The sequence below is a fragment of the Parasteatoda tepidariorum genome, chromosome 8 (genome assembly GCF_982258835.1).
Source record: "Parasteatoda tepidariorum strain Cologne lab strain chromosome 8, Ptep-v5.0, whole genome shotgun sequence".
Classification (NCBI taxonomy): domain Eukaryota; kingdom Metazoa; phylum Arthropoda; class Arachnida; order Araneae; family Theridiidae; genus Parasteatoda; species Parasteatoda tepidariorum.
This window is the reverse complement of record NC_141762.1, coordinates 3,011,507-3,029,202: the sequence shown is the minus strand read 5'-3', so window position 1 is coordinate 3,029,202 and position 17,696 is coordinate 3,011,507. Positions and strand designations below refer to the sequence as shown.

At 29.0% G+C, this 17,696-nt stretch overlaps 1 protein-coding gene across 2 annotated transcripts; it reads left to right on the top strand.

The window, feature by feature from the left end:
- Nucleotides 1–437: 437 nt before the first annotated feature.
- LOC107443939 (uncharacterized) lies at nucleotides 438–16,020 on the top strand. Of its 2 annotated transcripts, none has more exons than XM_087149724.1 (6): nucleotides 438–607; nucleotides 4,272–4,446; nucleotides 4,519–4,578; nucleotides 6,192–6,299; nucleotides 10,844–10,956; nucleotides 15,703–16,020. In XM_087149724.1, exons 1-6 carry the CDS (start codon nucleotides 573–575, stop codon nucleotides 15,857–15,859), a joined length of 648 nt encoding a protein of 215 aa, XP_087005850.1. In that variant the 5' UTR covers nucleotides 438–572; the 3' UTR covers nucleotides 15,860–16,020. The 2 variants fall into 2 exon arrangements, with proteins under 2 accessions (XP_087005850.1, XP_087005848.1); XM_087149722.1 differs by lacking the exon at nucleotides 438–607 and adding an exon at nucleotides 2,433–2,584.
- The last annotated feature ends 1,676 nt before the right edge of the window (nucleotides 16,021–17,696 follow it).

Genomic DNA, 17,696 nt, shown 5'->3' with positions numbered 1-17,696 from the left:
TAAGAAGTATAACTTCAAAATACATTTGAGATTGATTTATAATTACCTTGAAAAACGGCTCACCATATGTTGAAAAATAAATACCTCTACAAGCATAAAAATCTATACTTGTGGTTGAAGAATAATTACAGCCTGAGGTCGAACATAATACACCTCAAGTTAGTAAAAAATTACCTTCCCAACTGTCAAAAAATACACCTGATTTAGTTTCATAATAACCTGAACTGTTAAATGAAACACCTTAGGTTGTTGAATGAATACTTCCACAAGTGTAAAAAAATATACTTCAGGTTGATAAGTAATAAAGAAAGGTTGAAAACTGAATACGCTTCACGCATTGCCGATGGAATTGCGTGAATTGCATTCAGTGAGATTAATCCTCATAACCCACCCTAAAATTTTTAGCAAGCTATAAGCGCAATTCAACAAAGTGCTCCTAAAATACCTGTTGTATTTATCAATATGATTACAAAAATCGAAAACCGCCAGAAATAAATTACTGTCATAATATTCAAAAAAAAGTTTAGTTTAAAAAACGCTCATATGATCTACGTTCTTTTATAAATATATTAATGGCAAATAATGCTCTATTTGGACCTAATATTGTGTATGAATCTGTTCGTCCTTTTATCCGTTTTTTTTTTTTTAAAGTTTGTAAGGGCAAATGATAATCTGTTAACTGTGTTTCCGCGTTTTCCTAGTAATTGAAATTTAATATCACCTACTGGCTTATTAAAATTATCTATATATATATATTTTTTATTTTTCTTAGATATTTACTGTTGAGGTAGACGTGTTGATTTATATCTCAAATGATCATTGTGTTACTTTTTGGCGATTCCCGTCGTGTTTTCTGTACGAAGATTAAGACAGTCAGTGTTATTCATGTTATATTAAATGCACGACATTGTGTTGAAAATGAAGTTTTACTTTCTATGGAATACTGTTTGGTGCAAATTTATAACATTCACTTTGAAAACTTGACTGATTATCCTCCATATATCTTTTTATTTTTAAGTGTGCTTTATATGTACAATTGAACTTCATTTATTAGATAGTCTAAATTATTTTCATGCTTTTTTAGTTATAAGCATTTTCAAAAAGTAAAATTCAGTAGATATTCTTTAACTAGATTTCTAAGTGAAACATAAAAGCATTTAATGTAACAAAATCAAGCATTTTTGTTTTTAAAAATAAGAAATACTCTTAACTTAAAAAAAAAAAAAAATTAATTTATAAGAATTCACTAAGAATAAAATTCTTTTTCTTCACATACAATTATATTAATTAATGAAACCCTGCATGCTTAAACTGTGTTAGTTTTATTTCATATATATAATACAGTCAATTCGCTATAACTCGAAGTATGATAGCTCGAATATTACTATAACTCGATTTTTTTATGAGGTTCCGACCCTTTTATCTTCAATTTCATGTTAATTATTCTCGATTACTCGAATTTTACTCCCTTTAACTCAATTTTTTTGGATCTTTTAGAGCAAGAAAAAAAAAACCTTGGAGCTGATATCTTGCCCCTTTCTTTGCAAAACACCCGCAATGTCTTTCGCACTCTTCGTGGAGAAGCTAAAGCTGTCCCTCTTGAAGTATGTGAACAGAGGTTAAATGAAACGTTACCAAATTTACTTCAAGGATACAGTGATTAAATGGGTTTATTTTTTAAATGTCTTCCAAATAAGACTATGATGTTTAAGGATGAAAACTGCTCAGAGGGGCAAAATGTGCAAGGAACGTTTGACTGTCCTAGTTGAACGAAATGCGTCTAGGACAGAGAAATTGCCCTTACTTGTTATCGGACAATACCGAAATCCCCGATGTTTCAAGAATGTAAAAACGTATCCTTTGGATTGCAAATCTAACAAAAAGTTTTGGATGCCATCAGTTTTATTTGAAGACTATGTAAGAAAAATTAGATCGGAAATTCTTCGCTAAAAAAAAGAAAAGAAAAGTGATTCTCTTAATGGATAAATGCACAGCGCATAGTGATCTACCTAATTTGAAAGCCGTAAACTTGCAGTTTCTCCCGCCAAACACAACAGCAAAGTTGCAGCCGATGGACCAGGGTATCATATAGTGCTTCAAACAGTCTTATCGTAAATGGCTTGTCAGAAAAATGATCTTAAATATTGTAAGCATTTAGAAGATTTGTAATTAATAAGTATTAATTAAATAATTCGACAATATTTTGAAAGTCCAAAACCCAAACTAACGGTAAGTCGAACTTCCGATATGTCAAAGTTTTTCGTCAGTCCTATCAGATTCGAGTTATCGCGAATTCACTGTATATATATTAGTTTTTATAAATTTGTTTTATTTCAACTATTCAGATTTTATGGTTTTTAATGTTCTATATTTCAAAATTACAAATATTCCTTTGATTGTAATGAAAATTGTCCAAAAAAATTATGTTCATTCTAATAATTTGGAAAAATTTGATGCTCATAACCCCTTCGTTTGGCACACCCCTTCGTTTTGGCGTACGAAGAGGTGATGTGCCTGAGGAGTCTTACTTGTTGATAAAAATATTTTTAAATGATATGTCAGGTAATCAAAGTTACCATGTCAGGTAAGCAAATAATTACTTTAATTAACTAGTTTTACGATTCAACAGAAATTGAAACATGCAGGGTGCATAGCATTTTTAAGAAGTGCTTAATTTTCCCTTTTCCAAAATGAGATTTTTTTTCTTTACCATGTCGAATTTCACCACGTATTATGAAAAAAGCATGATTTTCTCATTGTTCCATTCAACGTTTTGACAAATCATTCAACCACAATCTATTTAGGTGTACTCTCGGTCCATAGCGTATGAAAGCGTCAATCATTTTACCTGTTTGATTAAATACTTGCGAGTCCGCTTATACGTCTTCTCAGCTGACTTCGGTAAGGTGCAACTGTTTTGCACTCTCGTGTGCAACTCAGCTGCATATCTCAATTTTAGGCTAAATTTCCACCCTCTGATATTGAATCGAGAAATCTCTTCTTCATTTTATAATTACTAATTAATAAAAAAAGAGAGTTATTTGTCAGAAACAAGTTATTTTATCATGATCATGTAAAATCTTTGAAAATTATTTTGCATTTTGTTAATGTATATAGTGCTTAAAAATATTTTTTGAGTGCTTAAAAAGTACTTAAAAGGTGCTTATTTTTTGTTGAAAGATATGGCTATGCACCCTGACTAGCGTTCAAACAGAAATCGGAACTCTTCCGCTAAATTTTTGACTGATGATTAAAAAAATGATTGGTTTTGTTTGGTGATAATTGCGTGAATGCGATAAAGAATTATGCATAGTATGCACACAGAGTATCCAGGATTCGTACAAGATGATTATTCAAAGAATAATGACAGGACCTTTAATGTAAGATAGGTAAGGAATGAGAGGATAGGAAATTTGCCTAGGTGGAAAAATTGATGAATATCCCAAGGAATCAAATGATCATCAGTAATAAGCTGTATTGACAATAAAAATAATTTTGTTTAAAATGAAAATTGATTTTACAACTGTATTTAAACAATTGACGAGAAGCAAATTCACAAAACTGCCTAGATGATCTGATTATAGCTTTTTAAGTCATAGCCAATTTTTTTTAAAGCTATTAATGTTTTAATTGTATTGTTTCAATTTAAAAGAAAGTGATCATTGAATCATATTTAATTCTGATTATTTATCCGTTGGAATAACTTAATGAAGTGAAATGTAGAAAATTTCTTGTCTATTTAAAAAGTTATAATTGTTTGAGACATTTTATTTATACTCAGACTAACTATTTAAGTCAGACATTCAGGTATTTCGTGGAACCCAAGTTGTGAATCCCAAGCCTAGTATATGATAAAATTTATTTAAAAAAAAACTGTGTCTGAGCATACTTTTAAATTTGGTAAAACATGATTGTGTAAAGTTAATTATAAATTTTTTTTGATTGTTTACAATTTTTATTTTCTTCTTCTACCTGATACAAAATGCAGGAATTCAACTAGTTTTTAATCAAACAAAATGTGCGCAATAAATCGTAAAGAATAGAAAAGAAGGTTAGGTAGTCAATTGTAATAACAACATTAATATAATCTGCAAATCTTAAAATTAGGTAGTTTTCAGTGAAAAACAGTAACTATACATTCAGTTTCTATACATTCTAAAGCATATTTTTTACAAATTTATTTAAATATTATTTAATGAAAATGAGTAGCATTCAATTTGAACACAAAAAAAAAATTGTTGTCAATTATAAAAAAATATTTTTATTTATAGTCTTCCTTCTCTACCTGACTTGAAATCAGATTGTGAAGAAGAGCTACTGAAATTGATGAAAGAAATTGATTTGGAATTCAAAAATAGAACCAAAGATCTTCAAGAAAAGTTATTACAGTCAAGGTCTAAATGTCAAACACAAGCAAAGGAGATTGCTTTACTGACTTCTAAACAGGTTAAAATTATTGTACATTGATATTTTAAACATTTTAATTACAATTATTATATTAAGTGTAAAATTTTTCAGGATAGCAAACGTGAAGATCACAGGAATTTAGAGCAGAAAGTTGAAAAACTGAAAAAAGAAGTAATTTATTTTATATTTTTAAACTGTTACTTATACATATAATTAAATTCTGATTACATTAGTTAAGGTTTCATACTTCAGTTCATTTTTTTTCAATCATTTTCAATATTTTTGACATATTTTTTAGGACATTAAAAAATAAACATAGTGCTAAAAAATTTTCTATCATGCAATTTTTAGTCTATAAAAATCTAATCAAAATGAACTAGATCATTAATTGGAAGCCATTCACATATCAATTTTCGTTAAATAAATGCTATATAATTATTAATTTTGATTTTTTGTATTTCTATTAATACTTTCATATTTAAATAGTGATACAAATTAAACAGTATGTGCTACTAACATTCCATTATTCTAAAATAATTTGAACATTTTTCAAACACTTTTATTTTCTGACATGTCCATCTACCAATAAAAAATCGATACTCTTAAAAGTTAAAAGTTGAAGATGTTAAATAGAATAAATCTTTCCCATGAGCCAGGGCCGCAGCCAAGATTTTTTTGGGAGGTTGATCTAGCAACATCATATACTGAGACATTTTTATCTATCCAAAAATGATGAAATTGGTGTAAAAATGCTTAATTATTCAAAAATGTACCATAAAGATATGGTAAGGCACAGCCGCTTGAAAAAAATTTCTATCACATCCTGGATAAATGTATGACAAAGGCACGTATCATATTTCTTAATCTACCCTTTTTGTACAGTAAATATAATTCGTTAGTTTAAATAAATGTAAATAGTTATAGATTATTTAATTATTTCTATAACATTGCAGTTATTCTAAAAACAATTTATGATGTGAATCTTCGTTATTAGTGTACTCTTCCCCATAACAAACCACTCTTGTAAATGGACAATTTTTTCGGTCCCAAGAGTGTACGCTTAACCGGGGTTTCACTGCATATATATCTAGTTTTATTTTTATAAGTAACGCTCCTAATTATTCCATTTTTGGTTTAAAATTTTATTATGAGATGCAATAAATGTTTTCTGAATGAATATTAATTTTGCTTCGCATTTTGGAAGTATTTATAATTTGTTCATAATTAAATTATTGTATTAATTTGGACAAATTTTGCTTTATTTAAAATTTGTGAATAAAACAGTCAATACAAGTATGAAGTTTTAAGTAGGAGTTAAATTCTTACATGAGAAGAAAACTATTTTTTAGTAATTGTTCATTTTTATGTTTAAATTTACATGTTAAAAGTTGTTGGAACCAAGATGTATTAATTATTTTTTACCAATTTTGCAATTCTTAGCTAAAATAAAATTTGTTTGTCACACTTAACATTTTAGAAAAGTTTGAAATAATTAATAACAGGTAAAAGCAATGATTTTACTGACCAATTTTAAAGTTTATTGAAATGTTATTTTCTAAAAAGCAAGCAGTGAAAATAATTTAGCTAAGAAATAAAATTATTTGTTTTTAATAAATTTGTAGAACTTACTGCTTTTATTTTTACTTGGTAAAGGACTGAAATATTAAGAAAATAAACCTAACTTCATAGTTTATTATCTTTTCTTTCCTGAATGATGATAAAGTAATGGTTTTAAATATAAAACTGTAAAAAACTTCAATGTTTTTTTCTTTTCTTATTTTTAGGTCAGTCTTCTACGTAAAGAAAATTCAACCTTAAAAACAAGAGTTGAGTCTCGTACAAAATATGATGAAGAAGTTGAAAAATATAAAAGAATTATTTTTTCTGAGCAGGTATATGAACAAAATTTGATTAATTTTTTTACAGCAATTTAATGATTTTATGTTGCAAGTTTGTTTTGTGCTGAAAAACTTTCATTTTAACAAATTAATTTCTTCTTGTTAAGTTACAAATTAGTAAAATTTTGCATTCAATAGAGTATTTTGCAGTGCAATATCTAAGACATTTCTTTTAACATTTAAATAAATATTATACTATTTTGAAATGAAATTTTTTGCCAAAGTTATAAATGGTCTTAATTGTATATAAATAGTTAAAAAAGAATTACATTTTAAAATTGTTAGTGATCTTTCAATTAAATTTTTTATTTTAAAATTTAATTATTTTATAAATTGGCAACAAAATTAAAACCAACATTGTTCAGTTATAACTTCCAATGTTCAACTATTTTTAAACCAAACTCAGAAGACAAAGAAACCTGTCAATGAAATACAGTCGAACCTGCCTATCTCGAATCTCGCGGGAAAGGGAAAAAAATTTGAGATAGAGAGGTTTCGAGATATACAGGTAAGTTTAAAAAAATGAAATTCGAGTAGCAATGCTTAATTAAAAGAAACTTTAAATCATTTATGTTGTAAAGAATTTAATGATGATTACATATTAATTACATCTAATAAAAGTTTTTAACAGTCATACGCACCTCATAGGTAGTCTTTTAATGATTTCTGACGTCGGATTTTCTTTGATTCGATAATTTTTCGAATGTTAGAGAGAGCAGCGAACCCCTCGTGTCCAACGTTTTCTTGACATTCAAGAAAGTTTGTTAAACGTTCCACAGCTTTTTCAGCTTCCTTTACTGTCACTTTCGGTGCTTCTATATGCTCTTCGTCTACTTCATTTTCGTCTTCGGAAATGCACCTGACATTATCAACGATTTCCGAATCTGTCAAAGTTCCACATGTGGCCAAGGCGTCATCCACTTGCAAAAATTCTTCAAAGGAAATGTTCACATTTAATCCAGATTTTATTGCATTCCAATCTTGTGAATTTATTTCGATCATTTCTTCATCAGTGATATAAGTTTCTTCAGCTTCCTTTTCGGAAATTTCAGTCTCTTCTTCAATCATCCCCGTCTCTTCTTCACACTCATTCTTAAACCCAGCTTTTTTAAAACCATTTTGAATGGTCTTCTATGTTACATTTCTCCATGCGTGGTCTGTCATTCTGATAGAATCCAGTACATTTATCTTGGGAAGGGTACTTCCTTCATCAATTGCATCTACAAGTTTGCGGATCAACTGTTTTCTGTAGTTAACTTTAAAACTTCGGATTACTCCCTGATCCATAGGTTGAAGCTTTGAGGTGGTGTTTGCGGGAAAATACTTAACACAAACATTTTTCAGTTCAGGCAGATTGTTATGCGCACTACAGTTGTCTATAAAAAGAATAATTTTTCTTTTTTTTAATCGCATGGATTTGTCTAAGGACTTTAACCAATTTCCAAAGATTTCACTCGTCATCCAAGATTTTTTATTTGCTTTCTATGGAAAAGGGAAGGATTTTACTTTAGAAAAGCATCTAGGCTTTTCTGAGCGTCCGATCATGAGAGGAGGAAGTTTCTCTGTGCCTGCTTCATTTGCAGCTAAGAGCAATGTCAAACGAGCTTTACTTTGTTGTCCTCCCCTGCATGCTTCATCTTTAAACATAGCAGTTTTGTCTGGCAAACATTGATAAAACAGTCCTGTCTCGACAGCATTGAAAATATTTTTTGGCTCATAGCCTTTCACGAAATCAGGAATGTTTTTAATCCAGTCTTTGCATACACTTTCCGGAACAGATGCACTTTCACCACAAAGTTTTCGAAAAATAATACCGTGCCTATTTTTAAAACTTTCCAGCCATCCGTTACTGCCTTTAAAATTATCTTCATGGCCAAGCTCTTTAGCAAAATCCTCAGCTTTTCGTTGCATTATTTGTCCACTGATATGAATACCGCTGCTACTGCATTGTGTAAACCATTTTAAAACAAATTCATCCACGTCCGGAAAAGTGCATTTTCGGCTTTTTTTCGCATTCTTGTTGCTGCTATGAAATTTTTGCTCCACAGCTTCTCGATTCTTAATAATTGTAGAAAGAGTGCTTGCTGGTAAACCGAACTTCACTGCAACTTCGTTTTTTTTCATTAATGGATTTCCGTCCAAGAATGTTAAAATTTTAATTTTTTCTTCAATGGAGAGAACATTCAATTTACGTTTAACCCCTGCCATACTCAATCAAAATTCAATTGAACAATGTTTTAAAAAAAACTGAGACGCTCAAACCAACGACCTCCTAAAAAAATTCTACTGATAAAATGAATTTCTCTTTGTGTTGTTCTTATCCATGTGTGGAAACTGATGCCCAGTGATGACGCCCCCCTCATCAATCAACTTTTCATTGTCCGAATACACTCAATTGGTTGGAGAGTGTGACGATAGTAACCGGAAATTCCAAGAAACGACCCCCCAATCTGCTCATTCTTAGTTCCCATGGGGCTAGTGAATTTTTCTGTTCTTCTAATGTAGCTTGTTTGAACAAGTTCTGCTGTCCAGGCATCAGTTACGATGTTGTACATTCTCCTTCAAAATTCGAGAAACACAGGTTTTGAAAGAAATTCTTTCGAGATAAACTTGGAAAAATACATTAAAATTAAATCGTTAATGTCGGGAAACTAAGAAATTTTGAGAAAAACAGGTTTTCGAGATAAGCAGGTTCGAGATAAACAGGTTCAACTGTATTATCAATTAAAAGTTTTATTCAATTGATGTACACCCTAATAACTTTTGATCTAATGATTAGATTTTCAAATATTAGAATTTAACTTCAATAGTTCAAGAAACAAAACGTACTTTGTCTAAATAAACATAATGTTTTTGCTCTTGATGGATTTGGATTCTTGACCCGTAAAATATGGGGGAGCCACATATCTAGAAAGTATATTCTCAATAATGTAGGCAGAAGAGCGCTCAAAAATTTTGGCACCTTAATGTTACTTTTCTTTTTTGCCTTCCTAAAGTAGTCCTATTTTTCAAGAATTATTCATTTAATTCATTAATTCTAAAAAAATCTGGATTTCCAGCTTTTTCGATAACCGTGATCCGGAAATTTCCGAAAAGCCTAAGTCCAGAAATTTACTGAAATCATCAATCACATTTATATAGTTCTTGTCTATTTTATTTAAAAATATTAGAACTAAAATTTATACTTGGCGTCTCTTTCATTTGTAAATATTTTTTCTGGTAGAATAATAAACATGATTAGAGATAAAAGTAAACTGAATGCATAATTATTCATTTAAATTATGCTGCATATAATTTATTTAGATTTTAACGTTGTGAAAATATCTATGATTTAAATTTATAAAGACATTAATTTTTTGAAATGCGTCACTAATGATTTTACTCAGGGAATTTTCAGGATTTTTCAATTGGGCTCACAATCACCCTTGGATATTGCTGCTTAAGATTACATAGAATAAATTGATGTAAAACTGTGCATATGCTTTAAAGTTTAAAAAAAATAAGATAAAATTGTGGTCATTAATAAATAAAATAATAAAGGAAATAATAAATAACAATAAAAAAGAATTTATCACTTAGAATTATCTTTGAATAAATAAGTTTCATATTCGTGTGCAAAAATATTTGTCTGCCGCAAATATAAAATTATTTTTTTTAAATCTGATCTAGTAATTTAAAATATTGACAGTAATATTTCACTAATTAATTAGCATATTTAAGGAGTGACCCTTAAACCACTAAAATGTAATCCTTGAATGTTAAAATCCCAACATTGGATAAAATGTTATTATGGTGTACATCAATTAAATAAAGGTGTCTTTTTTATTTTAAGGTGCCCACTTTTTTATTTTGTGTAATGCACATGAAGGTAAAAAAAATCCCAGAAAATTTCTCACATGTGAGTAGCAACGTATGTTTCATATTATTTTTTTTATAGAAATATAATCATTTATATTTCTATAAATAAGCATACATTTTTTTGGATTAACTTATATTTCTGATGTTTCTCAACCACACAGGATATTTCAAGCCATTTCTGTATAATCAAAATGCACTAAATAATCATTTTAGTTTAACTATAAAAATTTAAATGATTGTGAGGCTGAATACTATAAATTGACTAAATTTCTCGGAAAAACTTGCAAAATAAACTAATCGTAATAACAGAAAGAGGACCTTCCCTTTTACAGTTTATAAAAATTTATGAATGATATAATAAAAATTGTTTTGCATTTTTAAATCTTTCTTTTCTTTTTGAACAGTATCATGCATTAATACATATTCTATTTCTACTTTATTTGATTTTGACATAAAATTTATCAAAATAATAAATAGAAAAATGAGCTAATTTTATTAGGAGAGAGCCTTCCTCTGACCTCTATTATTGTCCTACAAAAATTCCTTTCCTTATAATATTCTGATCAAAAATAAAAATTGTCATTCATTTTTAAAATTGCTATTTTCTATCAGCAACTTAATGTATACATACATTGTAATATTTTATGTGGTTTTGACACAATATTAATTAAATTTAACAGGAGAAAAATGGAATCTTGGAGAAGAAATTAATCTCATCAGAAGAGGATTTAAGAGAAGTGCTGAATGAAAATAAAAAACTAAAAGGTTTTTTAACCACTTTACAACAAAATAAGTAACTATATTTCGTTTTTTATTTACTTGTACCATTACTATTTGACGTATCTGATATATGATATGATAAAAGGATATAACATATTAAGAATGTTTTATTTTTTTAAACACATCAAATATCATGTCAGTCACCATTGACTGACATGAAAAGTTTTGTTCAAAAAGCATGTTTTATCAGCTACTGTACAGTGTAACCACTCTTGTAGAAAACTTTTCTCTACTGAGAGGATTATTTATTTTTCTATTTTTTAGATTCAGACATTTTTATTTTAAATTAATAAAAGAATGTGTTATAACTATGTATATGAAATGAATTCATAACTTTTCATTATTATTTATTCAAAAATATTATAAACGCATTTTTTTTATAATCTAGTTAATTTACAGTTAATAGAGTAATGTAGTTTTTGTATATAAATGACTATAAAAATCCCTAAAATTCACAGAGTTTGAAATATTTTAGACAGTTACACAATTTATGCACGAAATTTATTATATTTCATAAAATTTACTAGATTTTTTTCCATTTCATGTTGGCAGTTATGTGTGAAAGAAAAATTTGTCGTTTTAATAGATCTTTCTTTACTATATTCAAATCCATCCTGAAATATATGCAAAAAATTGGCTTGCATGTGATTATCATACTCCCTGATTCTGGAGATATTACTATAATAAAATTTTTTTAATCTACCAAATTCGATGTTCTTAGAAAAAATAAAATAACTTTGAAAATATTTTATTTCAACAAAATTATATTGTTTTATTTACAGCGTTTTTAATTATTGAATATAAATATGGGGCTTTTTTTCCAACTATTACGTTCTGATAGGTTTTGACTGTGAAATTGCTCACATGCAAAGCATTTGTATTATTTTAGCACATTACATTATTAGGTATAATACATCTCTTAATTGAAAGGCAGATGGTATTTTTCTTGATGAGAAATAGTTTTCCTAATAACTTAGAGAATTAAAGAATAGATTAAGATATTTCCCTTTGCTTTTTAAATATTGGAATATATATATATTTTTTTATTCATTAAGTTATTTATACAGTGGAACCCCCAATTTTACATCATTAAATTAAATTGAAATTGAATATAAATATGGGGCTTTTTTTCCAACTATTACGTTCTGATAGGTTTTGACTGTGAAATTGCTCACATGCAAAGCATTTGTATTATTTTAGCACATTGTTAGGTATAATACATCTCTTAATTGAAAAGCAGATGGTATTTTTCTTGATAAGAAATAGTTTTCCTAATAACTTAGAGAATTAAAGAATAGATTAAGATATTTCCCTTTGCTTTTTAAATATTGGAATATATATATACAGTGGAACCCGCTTAAAAAGTTCCCTTTTAAGAAGTTTTCCCGCGTAAGAAGTTATTTTTTAAAAAAACCAATTACCATAATGTTAAATTTACTTTCATAAGAAGTTTTTTTCCCGTTTAAGAAGTTTCCACTCCTAATTTCAATTTTTTAAAATTTTATTTAAAATGTCTTATTTAGTTTTAACTTGCCCTTACAAACACATGTATGGGTACTGACCACTGACCTTCATCACTCCTTTGTTACAAAAAAAGGTGACTTATCAGGAACAGGTGTGAGCAAAGGAATGTGAACCTTTAGATGAACTATGAAACTGATAAGAATGTAGGGAATAGCTTTGTCATTGTGTCCACCTTAAATGAATAGCCTGGTGACTCACGAACTTCACTGCTGTCCACACCCATTCAATAACTGAAGAGAAAGATACATCTAAACATTTAGCAGCATTTCGTTGAAAATTTTCTTAGTGTAGGCGCTTATGTTATCTTAAAAATCATCGTAAAAAGTTTGATTTTTGTGGAAAATGTCCTGTAAAGGCATTAAGCGTAAAGCTCTATCTATTGATGACAAAGTAAAAATTTTAAAAGCTGTTGACAGCTATCCTCAATTAACACGAGTTCAAATAGCAAAAAATTTAGATCTTCCTGTTACTACGTTAAATGGCATTATTGCTAAGAAAGACATCATCTTAAACTCTTCTTGTTCCGGTGCATCCCAGAAAGTAAAAAAAGTGAAGAAAGGAAAATACGAAAATATTGAAGAGAAACTGATGATATGGTTTAAACAAGCAAGATCCGCCAACATACCTGTCAACGGAACTCTTCTTAGAGGAAAAGCATTAGAGATTGCGGAGAAATTGAATGTTGATTTTACGCCTTCCAATGGATGGATTGATCGGATGAAAAAAAGATCTGGTCTAGTTTATAAAACAATTAAAGGAGATTGTAACAGCGTTGATTTACAAGAAGCTGAAGAATGGAAAGCTAAATTACCTGAAATTATTTCAGGGTATCAACCGAAGAACATTTTTAACATGGATGAATGTGGACTGTTTTTCAATCTTTTACCAGATAAAACTTTTGCCTTTAAAGGTGAACCCTGTCATGGCGGAAAAAACAGTAAAGAACGTTTGACAATTTTAGTTGGGGCCAGTATGAATGGTATAGAAAAATTACCGATTTTAGTTATCGGTAAATCGAAAAAACCAAGATGCTTTCGAAATGTTAAGTCACTGCCTTGTGATTATGACAGTAATCAAAAATCCTGGATGACAATTAAAATTTTTGAAACGTATTTGAAAAAATTAGACAGTAAGATGCGAAAAGAAAAACGAAACATCATAATCTTCGTAGACAACTGCGCTGCTCATTCCAAGGAGAATAAGTACACTAACATCAAGTTGCAGTTCTTACCACCAAATTCTACTTCTGTTCTACAACCAATGGATCAGGGAGTTATTAAGGTATTTAAGCAGCATTATAAAATGCGACTTGTGAAACGGATGCTGGAAGGACTTGAAAATACTGGAGAGCTAAAAAAAGTCAATATGTTAGAAGCGATTGAGTTAATTGTATCAGCATGGGAATTAAGAACACCATCTGCCATTGCTAACTGTTTTCGGAAAGCTGGATTCTCTGACGGAGATACAACTGAAGAATATCTCTTAGAAGCTGAATATGAAATATCAGATGAAGACGAAGAAACAAACGTAAATTTTGTTAATGATTGGAAGTCATTCAAAAATAAACTTAATTTCACAGCATCGTTTGAAGAATATGTATCCGTTGACGACGAAATTTTACCTTGTGATATGCTGACATTAGAGGATATTTGTGATGTTACAAATGATACAGAAGAATTCAGTGAAACTGAAGAAGATATTGCTAAACCACCTAGCTTTTCTGATGCCAGGAAAGGGCTGGATACTTTTAGGAAATTTATTTACACTGTTGAAAATGTACCCCCGGAAATGTTTAAATTTTTACAGCAGTTGGACAATTTTCACTTAAAGGTAGGTGAGAAAAGACAAAAACAAACCACTTTACACGATTTTTTCTCACAGAAATCTAGTCAATTATTGTAACAACGTATATTACATTGTATGAAACAAAAAATAAAGTAGGTTACTTTGTTTTTATTTATTAGCAATTTTTTTTCTAAATGAATATTAAAATTCAATATTTATTTCATTAGGCTGAGAATTTAATATAAGTTACACAATTTTAAATTTTTTAGTTTTTTATTAATGTGTTTTTAAGTTTCACCGTTTAATAAGTTTTCCCGTTTAATAAGTCGTTTCTTTCCACTCCCTTGAAAAACTTCTTAAACGAGTTCTACTGTATATATATTTTTATTCACTAAGTTATTTATACAGTGGAACCCCCAATTTTACATCATTAAATTTTTTACAATAGCGTTAAAAGATACACAATGTCTGATAATGTAAAATCGAAGTTAAAAAAAAAGTATATTTTTAAAAAATGGATATGAGAGGAGCTACTAGAAAAAATGTTTAATCTTTGCATGTTTTTTATTTTTAGGCACAATTTCTTCAATATCCCTCTCAACACTTATTATAGTTTGCAATTTTGCTTCATTTTCAAACGTTTTTATGTTTTATATTTGCTTATTGTTTTTGTCATTATCACTGAGAACAGGCATTACATCAGATATTGAATAGTAATGAGTAGTGTGTTGCAGTCGATTCACGTGTCACTAACTTCAAGAGATCTTCAGGCATACAATTTTATTCTGAAGGCAATTTGTTCTCCCGTTGGATACCTAAAAGTAATTATTCCTGAGAAGTTTCATTAAATTCTTTTATAATGCAAATCGACACTGTCTAATGTTGTAGAAATCAAATTCGAAACTTCCAGAACATTTGTTTTTATTTATAAACATCTTGCTTATAAACACCAGAATCAAGACAAAGAAATAATTACCTTACTAGTTGTTTAGTGTAACATTCTTTAAATGATTGGGTTAATCCAAGATTCAATGGATCTAGTTTGCTTGAAAAAATTTCACTTGCACATTTTTCATTTTAACTCCCATACTTCCTTTAATCAGCCTACCTACCACTCTCCTGATTTTGACTCACGGGAGAAATCTGCCCTCACAAAGGACAATAAGGTTGAATAGAAAGAATGTCAGAAAAGCTTCACACAGCTAATAAACAAGTCTCTATCTAGAAAGAAAAAAGAACTCTGAAAAAGTTTGTGCAAGCTTTGTAAAAAAAAAAAGAAAAAGATTTTAAACTGTACAATGCGAGATTTCCTTCAAAATGTAAAATCCTGGATAATTTAACGTTATCAATGATGGTGGAAGCAGGATAACGTTCGAAACGGCTAACCAGGGTTCCCCTGTATGTCAATGCATTTTTATTTTAATTCCTTATTTTAACTTTTGTGTTTCAGTTTTAGAAATGATTCAAGTTTTGTGGATGACCTGATCACTGCTGAAACAGAGAAATACCATCAGGAAGAAACTGTACTGATTAATGAGTTTCAATCCCAAATGGAAAGAAGAATTGATGACTTGGAAAGAAAGTTGAAAGAAAAATTTGAAATTTAACTTATTTTTAAAATGATCATTTCTATTATGTAATGCATAAATCACAAGTTTATTCTCTCTTCTTTTTTTTTAACCCAGATATTTTAAACATTTATTGAATTTTTTTGTCAAATATATACTTATACATTTTTACTTTATATATTAAACAAAACTTAAGGAAACATGTGTCCTTTAATTGGTTTTTCTCACTTTCTTTTGAAACATTATCAGTTTGTTTAATCTTATATAAGGTGCGGTAGTAAATTTAAAGATTTTAAAAGTGTTATTAAGAGTAAATGATTAGTTTTGCATATCTTAACCCTTAGGAACATATTAGATTATTGTTATAATTTTTTTTAGTATTGTTACATAAAAGTATTTTTAGGATTGAAATTGATTTGCAGGAAGAAATTTATTTAGCTTATTACATAAAATTAATTTAAGACCATTTTATATGGTGGGAAGATGAGCTGAACTTTCTAAACTTTACTTATTGTAAAGAAATAGCCATAAACTTGAACTTCTTTAATTATAAATAACCAAATTCATATATTCTGCGTTTATAACTAGAAATAAGTAAACACAGTTCAGAATAAGGAATAAACGTTTTGTCGATTGTGGAATTCAAAAGAGTGAACCAACTGAGGTTACTTCTCAAAATTCAAGGTTTTGTTTATACATGTTTCAGTAATTCGTAAAGGGGACAGAGAGGTCGCAATGTATGTCATAAGTAAGTAATTAGCATATTTTTGTCTTTTCAATTCTTATTAGTTAATACTAAACGTTCAGCTGTAGGCAGAAGTTTAAATATGTCCGATCATCGCAAGCTTGCAGAGTCTTTCGAATTTATTAGTTGTTTGTTTCATTAAACCCCCGTGGCAAAAACACAGCGACATAGTCGCAGAAAGCGACTGAGTTCTTGCAGAAAGATTTTTTTAATTTTGGAAATAAAAATTTTTGGTTTGCCACAAACAAAAGTTCTCACAAAAGATTCTGCAGAAACAGAAGCTGTTTTACCAAAAAAAAGAAGAAAGAAAAAAAATTTCTACAGAAACAAAAAATTTATGCAGAAGCAATAATGGTTCTGCAAAATTTTTTTCTTACAGAATTGTTTTAAATATTTTTTTCCTAGCGTACCGCGGAAGAAGAAAGTGCTCGTAATTCTCCGTAATTCTACGCAAACAGTTACTGGATAAAAAGGGGAGAATTTTTTCCCCTTTATTAAGCTATTTTTGGAAATTTACCAACTTCGGCCTCTATTGCTGGCGCAGTAATTTGCTTTGTGTTTTCTTATGTGGAAAATTTCAAAAGATTCTTTTTTTAAAAAAATCATGTCTACTGAAAAGGTTATTTGTTGCAATTGTGAAGCCACAATAATTAAAACAAATTTGAAAACTGATTTTTCAAAGCGGCATTCCGAAGAAGAAATAAGATGGAAGTTGACAACATCTAGCGATGTCAGAGATTTATTTTCTGGAAAGCGACAGGAAAAGAAGCTTTCCACGCTACTAATATTTGAAGAAAAAAAAAAACTTTCTAGATTCGAATCAAATATTCTTACTAACAGCGATATCGATAGTAAGGATGAGACAGCATTTCCAACAAATCAAGAAATTTTAGAAGCAGTCAAAGGTAAAAAATAACTATATATATATATATATATATATATAAGATAAAATGCCTATATCCTTTGAATTAAGTCGTCGATAAAAAAATAAAACACTCGCAATCTAACAATAAATGAAATAAAGCCTGAAAGATATCTCACGATCTACAATCTTTTGGCATGCAAATAAAAACCAGATTGGTGGAAAATATTTACTGGTGAAACACTTTCAAACAGGTTACCATACGCAAT